At 39.5% G+C, this 14,502-nt stretch overlaps 1 protein-coding gene across 2 annotated transcripts in view; it reads right to left on the bottom strand.

The window, feature by feature from the left end:
- dagla (diacylglycerol lipase, alpha) overlaps window positions 1-14,502 on the bottom strand; it is a 43,236-nt gene that overhangs the window by 23,249 nt on the left and 5,485 nt on the right. For both annotated transcript variants that reach the window (XM_082528390.1, XM_082528389.1), the window contains exon 2: window positions 28-129. In XM_082528390.1, the coding sequence (XP_082384516.1) occupies window positions 28-122 (95 nt within the window). In that variant the 5' untranslated portion in view covers window positions 123-129. The remainder of the gene's footprint in view (window positions 1-27; window positions 130-14,502) is intronic.

A 14,502-nucleotide genomic window follows, 5' to 3' on the forward strand; every position in this document is an offset into this window, starting at 1 on the left:
ATTTCTACTGAAGAAACACTGACTCACCATATGCAGTGTAACAAAAACAGGAAGAGGGCGGGCAGCACCAGGTCATCACTGCCAACTGACCAGCGCCGCCGAAACATCACCATTCCAGGCATCACTGCCCTGCAGGAAAACCAAAGGGAGAGAGGAAACATCAGGGAAAGGAACTCTGCTTCATTTTTAATTCACTACGTCTAATTCAGTCAGCATCACCTTGCACGGTGCACAGTATACAGGAAATTTCTGTCTTTATCTTCAAAAAAGCAGAGCCACAATGAAAACTCTAAACCAACAATGAACACAACACATGCATCTCTGAACTAAACAGCATTCAGATCATGCCAAGCTCAGCATCAGCAGCCACACAGGGAAGTTTCTTTGTCCTGAATCCCGCCCCCCCCAACCCCCCCTTCCCCGGTTTCTTAAATGCACTGCATGCTAAAAGTGAAGAAGGGCTGTGGAGATAATAACACAACAGACTTTTCACCAAGGGGGAAGAGTGACAGATAATGGAAGGTAGAGACGAGGAGATCGAGTGGGTGAGGGAGGGTGCAGTGTACGTGTAAGACTTGATGTATAAAAAGGAAGAAAACCAGCTGGAACATATGATGTCACCATTCTGGTTGTAGCCCTGTGAAAGAATATTCTTTTATGTTATTCGGGGTCCTCCTTTGTTGCACAAGCACTGCAAGATTACTCAAGCTGCTTTGGGCTAAACTGAAATGAACTATAAAAGCAGTGGAGGGAGGTAGAGGGCGACGCAGCTTTCAGTCAAAGAAAATATGCCATCCATTATGACAAAACCATTAACTGTAGTACATCTATCAGTGTAGTGAGTGACTTAGTAACTTGTAATAAGTGAAATATAGTTTTAAGTTTTCTTATTGGTCCCGTTCCAGCCCTCCTCTGCCTTTTAGTATTGTTTCAGAACATTTGTTTGAGTTATTAAGAAACTGGCAGCACCTCCCAAGATCACCTTTAAAAAAAAGCACAGTAACAATAGCTGATAAAGTCTTATTGAATCACGACACCAAAAAATAGCAGAGAAAATTGCATTATATCCTGCTTAAAGGTTAACGTAGGAATGTGCAAAGAGATCGTGTTTGCCAAGAATAACAACTGCAGCAAAAAGTACAGTTGGATCATAAATGAACACAATGGGTTGACAACTTAAATGAATCACAGAAAGCATGCATGTGTACTAATGCAATAAAGTTTGTTCTAGTGGCAACCAGTCAGATTGGACCGAGTACAGGCACAACAAATTGGTGGTGCAACAAAATTCTTCATTTGGCGTTCCTTTGTTAATATTTTCCAAGTTTTTTCACACCTCTGTTTCCTGACTTTTTATGTGTGGTTGTAGCTTTGCACATGACTTCTGCTTCACTCCAGTTAAAGTTAACTGGAGAAAATGCTCACAAATGTTTTTTGCTTGATCATGTAGTGCCACGTTTAAGAACATTAAAAGAAAAGCTCCCTCTCTGCTGAACACTGACTTGGTGCAAATAATCACATTTCACAGTGTCCTCTCAAATACGGCCTTTTTACTGTAAACAACAAAGAAGTATGCACCTAAAAGCTTCTTGACCTAATAATGATGATCGACTCACAGATATTATTTTCTGGAAGGACTTCCTTTTAACAGAGATTATCAAAAGTTGTTGCTGTCTTGCACTAAAATGAATAAGGATTTTAAAAGAAGAAGGAAAAAAAACCCCATCAGCACTAATAATCTTAAGTGGTATTATAGAAGGGTAACTGTCAAATTAAATGTCAAAGACTTGAAGACAAGTAGCCTCTTCAGTAATCGGCAAAATAGTTTACTCCCATGCATTTTCCCCCTCTTATCCAATTCAGGACCGCCGGGATGCTGGAGCCTATCCCAGCAGTGATGGCAGGGCCAAAGGCAGGGTACACCTTGGAGAGGTCGCCAATCAGCCACAAGGCTAATAAAGAGAACCGCCATTTAGCCCAACCCCATCCCTGTTTTGGGATGGTGGGAGGAAGTGAGAGCACTCGGAGAGAACCCACTCTTTCATATCAAAATACTACAAGTGTTATAATGACTTCCTACTGTAGTTCAGCGCGTCACAATGAAAATGAGCCATCCAGCTAAGCTCAAGTTGTGAAATAAGCTTGAAATATAAACAATTCTTTTGCATACAGCATACAGTTTGTTTGTGATTTTTACTTCAAAAAGAATCCACCTAATTACCTGTGAAGGAAGAAATCAAAGAAGAAGAAAAAAAGCCATTCATTGAGCCATTTGTGCAACCACCTACATAGCTCTCAGCAGGGATGTGTAGTATTACACAAAACACTGGCATTTTCTCTGTGCAGATCTGGAGGTCTTTTTTTTGTTAAACAAAACCTTCACTATTCTCTTACTGCACAAGCAGTAACACAAGAAACACTGTTGTCAGAATGGATTCCCATGCCCCCTTCTCCTCTTTTAAGTCGGACGGACCTTTAACTCAGAATAAAATTTAGGCTATTCACAGTCTAATAGTTTAGCAATAGAGAGATAAAAGTTCTGCCCTGTGTTCATGTTAAATCTACTTCAAACTAAATTAGTCTTTTACATCAATTTCCAGCTCCATATTCCAATAAGGAAAAGCATAATAGGCCCTCATCTCAGACTTTTCTACACCTTTATTCAGTAATGAGATCTCCCATTTGGTCCGTGGATAAGTACCCTTTGAGCTTAAACACCTGCACTGATTTGCATTGTCTGAATATAGATCAAAGGTTTTCCTTATTGTTTGGAACAAACGTAAAAATACTGGCCCACGCACTCCTACAATGTTGTAACGTTCCTTTATCAGATCATCAACTGGGATTAAATGCAACTGCAAAAACAAACAAACAAACAAAAACTGAAAAAAAACCCCCAAAAAACCCAAAACCTACTAATGTAGACAATTCCAGTTTACAAATGATGAGTACTAACAAAAGTGAATGCAAATCTCATGTTCCATAATTTACTTGATCTTTCATAATAATATACCCATAATGATAATGAATCCACATTTTTGCAGAGATTTAGCTTTTTGAAGGCATGTAGATCTAAACTTTTGATCTGCTGTAAAACAGCCTGTTTCAGTTTAAGCGTCTTTTCACTAAATTGCATGCTCAAAAAAATGTTTTGTCTCACTCCAGCTTCTTCTTGTTCCATATTGAAGATCTACTTGGAACCTTGTACCAAGTAGGTACTAATGGAAAAGGGGCTTTATTGGCAGAGTTGGGACCATATCTGAGGAGGCAGATCTTTTACATGGCTGGTGTGTAAAGGTTTTTACTGCTTACAGTTGTGGTTGAGCAACGTAGTTGCCAACCAAACCTAGTACTCCCATTGCTTCTTGTTGTTCTTGTTGCATGTTGAAGCTTTACTTGGAAACTTGTTAAGCTCCAACAATGCAAAATATGATTTTTTTTGCCATTTTTCAAGTGGTCTTCAACTTTGCATCAGGACTGTATGTGCAAAAGCGATCGTGATACAGTTTCAAATCCTGGAACAAACCATGAAATTCTCACTGCTGCTGCCTTTTCATGAAAACTGATTGAACCCAGAATCTTGTCTTCTTTGTCTTGTTTAGAAACATCAGGACCAGCTCAACACTAAATAATGTCGACTTCATTTTTTCCACAGTGTATTATTTGACAATTAATTTCCAGCAAAAACACATACTATTCATTGTGTATATATGTTACACAGCAAGTTCAGATCCCCAAAAAATAAGGAATTTTGTGTCGCTTTTTTCCAAAGTGCTCAGCATGTAATGGCTTTAAGGCTGGGTGATTTGAACAAAAGATCATATAATGACACTTTCATCTCTCATGTGACTGTATGAGTTGTTGTACATATGACTGCAAGGATCTACTACTCTCTACTATAAGTTCAAGATCCAACTTAGGAAGTGCTGCATCTTATTTTTGCTCCAATTATATTTAGAGATTTTGGTCCAAGGCGACATGACAGCATCCCACAGGTGTTGCACATTTCTCAGCTGTAATCCATGATGTGAATTTCCTGTTTCACCACATCACAACGATTCTCCACTGGACTGAGATCTGGTGACTGTGAACTCAAGGTCATGTTCAAGAAACTAGTACCCTCTGGTCATAAATGAACACCAACTGCACTCATTCAGGTTACCTAATAATGCTGCTATCCTGTATATATTGTACATACTATTGTTTGAGTACTTACGATTGTTTTTTTGTACTTTTTATATTTTACATTTATATTTATTATTGAAACTTGCACCAAGGGAGTGGCACTCCAATTTCGTTGTACTCTGTACAATGACAATAAAGGCTATTCTATTCTATTCTATTCTATTCTAATGAAGTGACTGGTGAGTATAATTAATATCATCCACAGAATTTAACCAATAGTGGATTGCATGCCACACTGTAAGGCCATCTGACTGCCCACCCCTTCACAACAGTGTTTCCAGCCCCACCAATAACCAGATTGTGGCTGTTTCAATGATATAGCAAGAGCTCAGAAGTTTTTAATTTAAAGTTCATCTTCAAAACCTTATAAATAACACACCAAAAAAACAAAACAAAACAAAACCCCAGTTATTTCTTGTGAAGTTGGCAAAATTATTACAGTGAAATTTATGCCCAGAAACAACTAATTCCTTCAGTGTTTCAGTGACACAAAAATGTTTTCACAGCAACACAGCCTGAGCTGTGCTGGCACAGGATTACAAAGAGGACAATGCATCAAAGCAAAGGGGTCAAACCATGAGCAGTAAAATGTGTGAAGGTTTTGGTTTCAATCAAAGCATTACAGCAGGTGGTTTCACTGATTGGCACACTTAACGTTAGACGACAGACAGCACAGTGAAATCAGCTGCTGTTGTGTTTGGCTGAAAAAGTTTACTCTCAGTCTTTCACAGCAAATGGTGTAATAGCCTGAATGCACAGTTTTGGATAAATGCAGTAAATATTCACAGAAAAGGAGGCAATGCACAAAAAAGAAAAGGCAACACATTATTCTAAAAGTCATAACACAAATGCTGATCCGCAGATTCCAGCTTTTATAGCTATTCAGTCTACGAAATGGCTCCTCAGCTTTGTGTAAGAGAGCGAGGGGAAGCAAGAAAATGTAAATTGACCCAGGAGTCATCTTAGCTCTAGTTGTGAAACTCTATCTGGGTTGGAGCGGCATTAAAGAGGACAGTGGAAGAAGGGAGGGAGAACAAAAATTAGGGGACAGAAATAAGGAAACATCTGAACTCCCCCCCAAAAAATCTCATTTAGGCCAAAACAATCAGGCCAGTAAAGAAAAAAAAAAAAGAAATCTAGAAAAATCTTCCACACCAACAGGGACACTTATCAGCTCTCTCCTCCAGGCCTGCTGGTACGATAAGACTAAACTCCCAGCAGAGGCGTCAAAAGTGGAAAAAAAAAAAACAAAAAACCATTACAGCATGGTTAGAAATTGAATGGAGTAAGAGAGCGACAGTTGCTTTTGTGTAGTGCAAATCTCCTCTGTGAAGTTTGTTCATGTGAAAGTGTCAGATATATGGAGGTCTTTTTTTGTCTGGTGTTTGGGGGCTTTGTTGTATTTTGTTTCCTCAAATGTCATCGTTTTTTGCAAAAAAAAAACAAAAAAACACTCCCTTCATCCGAGCATTTGCTAAATTACATATCCGAACACGACGTATGCAAACTGCCTTAAACCTGATTTATGCTTCAGTGGGAAATCTACATGGCGTAGTTGAACCTCCCAGGAAATGCAACTAAACACTGGGCTGATTCAGCCTGCATTGGCCTCTTCAGTCCTGTTGATTCCTCCTGTACATTTTCAGCTACATTTCACAACATTTCTTAAATTTATCAGTGAGAGAATAACAACCATAGCCTCAGTTAACGAAGGCTAATCATATGATCAATATAAGGATTTACAAATGTCAGCAATTTCCTTCAGGGAGATTGCTCAAACTATCATAACTGATGTGAGAGAATGTATCAAGAAGTGGAAAAAAATAGAGGGACAAATATGCTTGCCCCTGAAAAAAATTAAATGACCACAATAAAGAGTGAGGACCCAAGAGGGGAAAACGTTCCAACATTTTATTTGTTTCTATTGGCCAGATCCGGATTTAAAACACCAGGACACGAAGCTGTGGTTGTTAATGTGTAATGCACCAGCACAAACATAAATGCCACCAACAGCAGCGGCCACTTGCATAGCTTAGTCGTAGGCTCTACAAACGACTGGTATACATTCTGCTATCTTCATTCAGCTACCAAATCAAGACCAACTTGCTGGATGGATGGAGCTGGATCATCTACTACGAAGCAAGTCCAATATACCCAAGGTATTGTTACCTTATCTGGATTCATTTATCGCGACACTGGCAATCAGGGTAAGTGGTCACACGAAGCTGGTTATCAACTCACTAAGATAACTCAGGATTTCCCCTCCACGCTCACACGAAAGGGGAGGCTTTGCCAGCATCAGACTAATCACAATTATGAATAAGTGCTGGCAGCAGGGTTTACAAAGGAAGATTAAACTATATGATGGGAAAAATATGAAGCAGTTAAACATGAGACACAGCTGCTGCAGGCCAAGCAGTGATATGAGTGTGCATGTGAGGGCTGTAGAGTTATTTAGTATTAAAAGGCATGTATGAATGCATGTAAGCTTTACATACATCCAACCATTTGATTCAGCTGTGTTGGAGCAGGGATGCATCTAAAAGCTGCAGGATTGTGCAGGTTGCCTGATTATTACTTTAACTGATGTTTTAGCCTTTACTGGTCCAGAAGTTTAAAGGTTTTGGTTACTTTTATTTTATAGTCTTTAAAACTTGTACATTTGACATATGTACTTATGTATTTTTGCTGAAAGCATACATGAGGGCGCTACTAGCGACCGTAACCACTGTTGACTTTACTGCTCCTATTGTTTTACAGGACTCAAAAAAAAAAAAAAAGACATTTAATCTCAAGAGTCATTATCTAAATAAATACTACAGGTTTATTTTATGTGTCACCAAGAGCATTAGATCACTGAAGCTAAAAAACGATGACACACACACACACACACACACACACACGCACGCACACACGCACACACACACGTTCCTAACTTTAATTAACCTTATCAGAATAGATGCATTTAGGGAGAGTGGTGTGTATCTGTCCAATCTAATTCTTGTTAGCACGTCAAAGTCAGAGAGTTCATGCATATCAGAAAGTTTCAAGTGTTTTAGAAATCGTGTACTCATTTTTTAAATTTCTTATTCCTTTTCATGCTGATCTTGTTTGATTTAAACTTACGAGTAGGAGCACCGCTGATTACTTTTCACAATAAGTCACACAAGGTGCCTTTAAATCATCCTGAGTGATTACTATCTACATTAACATGAGACTGAGGAAAAACAGCAAATCTTCAGGTCTGAGAAGCTGGAACAGTCCATTTCTGTGAGTACTGTTGTTTTGTGGCTGAAGTCTCATTAGTAATAATAAGCACAACCACATCCAGGCTGGATTGTGTTGTTCCCATCTTTAATCTATGGTATCGTCATTTTCAAGGCTTGTGTTTGGCAACAAAAGATCGGACACATTTTAAGGACAGTCAGTACTTCAATTGATTGCACCAGTGTGTTTTCTAAGTCCATTAGGGAATGACTGGAATGTGACAAGCTCAAGACCAGACTTGAACTTCCGTTTGTGGTTATAAGCATTTTAAGAGGTTTTTCAAAACAGTCGAGAGTACGATAGTGTGCTCATCTTAAGCTAAACCGTGCTGATTACTGTTTCAATCAGTTCAGCATATAACTAATCAGTGCTGACCTCCAACTACAAAACTCTGAAAGCCAAATTTCATGAACATCTATGACCATCAATCTCATATCTCAACTCGACATCCTCACAAAAAGCAACTGCATCCTCAAGGGCTTTCCCATCCATCACACAGAGGACGTTAGCCTATTAGTGGTGCTGTTTGGCCTCAACTATAGGCATTAGCTGATGCACTTTGACAATTTTTTCACCGCAGTCAAATGCAAACACGTCATCCTGATATTATGTTCATTACATTCCTCCTTCCTTCCACAGGTACACCAGGCTATTTGAGCAATGAAAGTGGAAAATACATATGTAAGGAGTGGACAGCTTCAAATACCTCGGAGTTCACATCACGCAGGACCTGTCATGGTCCTGTCACATCAACACCGTGGTGAAAAAGGCCCGACAGCGTCTCTACCACCTCAGATGCTTGAGAGACTTCCAACTGCCCTCCAAGGTGCTCAGGAACTTTTACTCGTGCACCATAGAGAGCATCCTGGCGGGAAACATCTTAACCTGGTTCGGGAACAGCACCATGCAGGACAGACGAGCTCTACAGAGGGTTGTGCGGTCAGCTGAGCGCACCATCCGCTCCGAGCTCCCTGACCTGCACTCAATCTACAGCAGGCGGTGCTGGACCAAGGCCAGGAAGATCGTGAAGGACCTCAGCCATCCCAACAACAGACTGTTCTCTCTGCTGAGGTCAGGAAAGCGATTCCGCTCCCTGAAGACCAACACAGAGAGACTGAGGAGGAGCTTCTTCCCGCAGGCGATACGGTCTCTCAATCACACCACCACACAGTACTGACCCACACATATGGTTCTTACACACACACACTGGACTTTGGTTTTGCACAACACTGGTCACTATATTCTTCATTTCCGGTTAATACTTGTACAGCTGCTGTTATTGTGTATATATTTATTTAGATTTAGATTTCTTCATACATTCTTATATAGTTCTATATTGTGTATTGTGTATTTTGTTGTACAGTTATTTTATTTTCAACTTTAATTTATATATTTATCTTTATCTTATTCTTCCCAGTTAAATTTACCCTTCATTCTAATTTGTGTTGTACAGTTATTTCATTTTTAACCTTAATTTATATTTTATTCCTTCCTAGTTAAATTTACCCTTTTTAATTTTTCATATTTATTTCCTATCTTATTCATAGCCTTTTCCTTTTTTGTTCTCTTTAGGTCACGAGCAGTTGTCCAAGCATTTCACTACATATCGTACTGTGTATGACTGTGTACGTGACAAATAAAATTTGAATTTGAATTTGAATTAGTTAGCGACAGATTAATTGAAGTTGACCTCGATCAACTTCAAGGTTCTGGGTCATCGTCTAACAGAAAATTGAAAACTGATTGTTTAAAAAAAAAAATTCAAGGGAATTATGCTCATGTGCTCAGGATGTAATGTGCAATTGGGCTTCAGGGGATTAAATCACATTGACTCTCATAAAGCATCTTCATTAAATGGAATATCCAATCTCCATAGCAATTTCAAACCATGTTGCATGTTCAGTGTGCTCCCCTGGTAAACTTAACCTCCTTAATTAGTTTAGAATCTGTGATTAAACCAGAGAGCTGGATATTTGCAACCTGAAAACTAAACATTTAAAAAAAAGGATATAGAAAGGCTGCAAAATCCCATCCCCAAAATAAAAATAGGACACCAACTCCATGCGAGGGACGTTACATACAAAAACCCCAAACAAACAAACAAACAAACAAACAAAAAAAGCCTCCCTGGTTCTCCCATAAATTGTTGTTATTTATGGTAACATAATGATCATTTCACAACCAGCACACAGCAAAAAAAAGACACTTTCTGACAGACTAAGCTGACTAATCCTACTTTCACACATCAGGAATTCACTGTCCTCAAAAGCCATTATTTCAAGCCAAGCTACACCTGAACAGTGTTGCTGGAGCACAAATTATGTTGTGAAAAAAATCATTATCGGGACTTGTCATCGGCATAGCACTTCTACAGCTGCAGCGATGTAGAGTTTAAATGTAGCTTACTGGATGTTACTACTTGATACATTTTTACTTACAAAGGCACAAAGTCCATATATTGTTTCGAGTACTATTTTTAATAACCATAAAATAACCAAAAGAGACAAAGAAAATGTTTCAGACCAAGGTGAAAATTAAACAACTGTTGCACGCCTGATATAGAAACGACTTTTTATTAACTTTTTTTTTTTTTTATGCGGGTTCGTAGATCTGTCTCAGGCATGGCTCGTTTCCCCTTGTTTCGTGGAATCCTTGACTTCCCTAAAATGTAATTACATAACACTTAGGCTTACACAAATTAGATTTCACTTTTTATACAGTACATATAGCGTTCAACATTGTGAGCACTGGGGGTAGCATATTTCACATCAGCCATCAGTGAAACATAACCACTGTTTGATTTTTCTGTTTCTGCTTTTGTTTTTTAAACTTTGAAGGTACACTGATGCACTAAGCAGAGCAAATCTTCACAAACTACGTGACTTTTTATTTTTCCTCAAAATAAAACTATACATTTTCAAATCCAAATTGTCAATTTCTCCATTGCTGTGCATATTGATCGAATCTGCATATCTTTTGCTCCATAATACATGATATTGACCATGATGCCTAGCCTAGATAAAAGCCAAGCCCATCTAATGTTGATGCTGATGTTAATAGTTCTTAATGAACTGACATTTTTGCTTGGATTTTCAAGCCTTCTTTAAACCTTCTCATGCAATAAAACGCATTTCGCTGCAGCACCTGAAGCTGCCACACTCCATGCCGTGTTCGTAACCTGAGATCAAAAGAGCATCTAAATGTCTAAAACCTGACCTAAAAAGAAACTCTACTATGCAGACAGCTCCAGCGTGAACTGCGGTTCTTGACTCTGCTATGATTGATGCATTCTGCATGAAGCATGAGTCACACAAACTCTCGACTCTCATCCAGAGCTACAGATTCCATCTGCATCCAAGCCGCGTGCGTTCAGAGGAGACGACAATGTATCGATGCACGTGAGCAATGCTTTTGTGCTCCCCGCGCCTAGGCCCACACCCATGCGATGCAGTGACAATGATGTAGCAACAATGACAGGGTTCCCTTTTCGTCACTATGCCTTTGTCTTTGACTGGGACAAACGAGTTAAACGGGCACAGCACTGCCTCTGAAATGTTTTACACAAACTGATTCTGTGTGAACTGCACGATGCATCTTATTCACAAGCAAAGCCCTAATGAAATCCCTATTCTCGACTTGGACATTTCCTGTACATGTTTTGAAAAACTGCAGTCATTTCCCCATCTCTACACATAAATGAGCTGTTGCTAACAAAAAGGGAAACGTTACAACTCACCAGGTCTTACTGCTGAAATAATTACACAGAGCACTGCTGACGTATCAATACACTACACCACTGGGTGAGTCACGAATACTGCACCTGAATCTAAAATCTGCACATACAGGAACCACAACATTCAGCACTGCTGCCCGTTCTTTGTTTTACAGAGAGCAAGTTGCTGGTTGGTATGACTATCAGCAGGTGTTTTAATATCCTCTTCCTCAAAGTGAGCCTGCTGCTGCAGCAGCATCAAGCCAAGTTGTGGCCCACAGCCCGCTGGTTAGAGGCCCTTTATTTTCTATCACACCCTCTCCCTGCACAACCTCCCCATCTATCAACACTCTAACCAAGCTCAAGAACATTGAGTTCGTCAGGCAAGCGTCTCCTCACACAGAGGGATGAGAGCACAACTTACTGAGTGGTCTGAAAACAAACAGCTGAGAAATATTAATCCATTATGATCAGGAATACAATTCCCTGCTCTGAACCAAACATTTCTAACACCACTCACTCTTTTTTACAATAATAAATATTAAAAGTGGGAATCACCAGGTACCCTACATTACGATATTAATGCAATTTTTAACATATCTGGAGTACTGCAATAAGATATATTGTAATTTGTTATGTCTTTTCAACAGCAAATTACATCCTCAAAGTTAAACTGTTTCAACCAATGGGATAATTTTATCTCACTGCAGTTACTTTGTGCCACTAAATGAGACTGTCAAACATACCGACACTGCCACCAAAACCTGCCATAAATGTTGACATAAGACAGAGTCCGTCTGCAGTCAGTCTGTGACTCAATGGGGTCATGTGTTGGCAATCTGTCTGCATCTGTTTGCAAACCTCTGACAATCTCTCTGAGAGTGATTGCTGTGATTTCAAGTCAGATGTGATTGCTTGCAGAAAGATTACTTCCTATCAGGTGAAACGAGCCCTACTTTGTTACTTTATTTAATAAGAAATTGATATTTGGTGTCCTTGCATGGATTGTGAAACTATGCTGTATTGATTTTTTCTCCCACCCCTAATAAATATGAAAAACTTGAAAACTGACACTGACATATTCTGCAATCATACACTGTGTGCTTAAAAGGTCACTGTAAAAAAAAAAAAAATTCTTTTTGCTGTTTTTATGCAGCTTGACTTTTCTTTTTTTTTTCCATAGTTATAGCAGTGCATGTTTTCAATGCATAAAAATGACGGCGAAATCTTTTTCATAATTATGTCCTCCAATTAGTGTTTAAATACACCATACTGAGCATACTGAGCCAGTCATGGACAGAACAGGAATAGGTTATGCTTCTGGTTAAAGGTTTACCTATTCACAGACACTGTGATACTTTGTGGTGTGAACACCAGTAGACCCTTAGTAACAGGTAACATTTGAACCAACAGAGCAAAAGCAGATTTTGGGTAAACCTATGAAATTACAACAAGCAAGTGAGCTTTTACAGGTTTTTACGGGTTTACACCTTTCTTAAGTCTAACGCTAAGAATGACGGGAAATTGGGAAGCTCTGCAGGTGTAGTAATCTATGTATTTTACATCATAACATCAGACAAAGATGGAACATGTTGTCAAGTGGGTGACACTACTTGATGCCAGTCTGGAACATGTTTCTTTTTTTGGGTGTCCATCCAAAACGGCAACAGACAGTAAATACACACTTTTGAGTGATAAACATAGTATCTAATTTTAATCCAAGTTTAGCCTGCTACTAAACTAACAGCTATGCACTATATTCAGTAATTAGTCCACTTTTCATATATTCACATGACATCTTTTGAACAGAATTAGGTTATGCGACTGGGGTTGCTTGAAAAGTTTACCTGTTAGCTTTTGGTGGGACGTGGGAGAGAGGAGAGGATCTAATGTGTATCCCAAAAAAAAAAAAAAAAAAAAAAAAAAAAGGAGATTCCTGCTTTCACCTGAGGTCTGCATCCTCTAGGTACCTGAAATTCTCTGTAGCACGCACACAGTTTCTGCAGCAACTCCTCATCCATAGGATGTAAATATTCATGTGGCCCCTTCGGTTTCTGAATTAAAAATTTATATCTTTGAAGTAGATAAGAATATAAATGTTGTACATTCACAAAAGTGTGTCTGAAATTGTGACTGTACACACAAAATGTACAGGTATAATTTCTGTGACATTTGTGTGCCAATTATAAATGACGGAATTTCTTCCATAAGACATTATCTAGTGGAATTGCTTTCTAGACTGGACTGACTCACGTTAATGTTGTGTGATATTTCTGGGGTTATGTGTGAAAGGGTTATTTAACTAGTGCACCATTAAAGGGTGATCTATAATTAAAGACAGGCTCTGCGAGCACACAGTTGGGCATAGAGGCATGCAGCAGGTAGCTCGTTATGTCTTCAAAATCAATGGGAATGAGATAGAAAGGAGAAAAAATATATATATTTACTTGACTTGAGACAGACATGGCAGGCTGAAGAGAGTTTGGCATGTAGTGAGGTGTTGGGCACAGTTCTGGAGAGACAGGCTACTAAGAATGTCTACAGAAAATGCTGAGGTTATGCTGGGTTGGCATGACTATGTGACTGCGGCACATAACCAAATCTCTCCGTCTCCTCTGCTCGCTGTCATACATCCATCTGCTCCAGTCTCTCTCTTTTTCTGCCTGGGTCAGTGTTACACTCTGCTCAGATCAAGATTCTCTCCAGCGTTTGTCACATCCCTGGCTCTGCTGTCTCTAATGATCCCGTCTCTCCCCGTTCTGTCACACGACAGCACCACTCTGTCCATCCTAAAGAATCTCACCCTCTCTCTTTCTCATCTCCCCATCTTCATGCTCTCTCCTACCCACACACTCATTCAGTATTCATATTTTAGAGGACATTTATGAGCACCATTTTCGGTGCAGATGCACACGCATCTACATTTTCTCCTCCGGCCCTCCCCTTCACAACCCCTCCTCTTCCTTATCAAGCTAATCCAGATTCTGGTTTTGGTTTCGCGTTGCTCATCTTTTTTTAGACTGAAAGCCATGTGCCGCTCACTCCTACTCTCCCTCTGCCTCTTTCTCCATCTTTTTCTCCCACCGCCGCCCACTCAATCCCTTTCACCTCTTCCCACTCCATTTTCTCTTCTTCCACTTGATGTGATAGTATGTGCGCCGCAGATTGCATGCGTGTGTTTGTGTATACATGATGATGCTTTTATGTGTTTGTGTGTTCGGCTGGCAACATATGTGGTCTGCCAACCTGTCTGTGGCATGCTGCCACATACTATATACGAATGTGTTTTTCATCGTATGCGATCATATAGTGACTTCATCAATTCTCCCCATGCAACA

This window comes from Aulonocara stuartgranti (genome assembly GCF_965226115.1).
Source record: "Aulonocara stuartgranti genome assembly, chromosome: 1".
In the NCBI taxonomy this organism is placed as follows: domain Eukaryota; kingdom Metazoa; phylum Chordata; class Actinopteri; order Cichliformes; family Cichlidae; genus Aulonocara; species Aulonocara stuartgranti.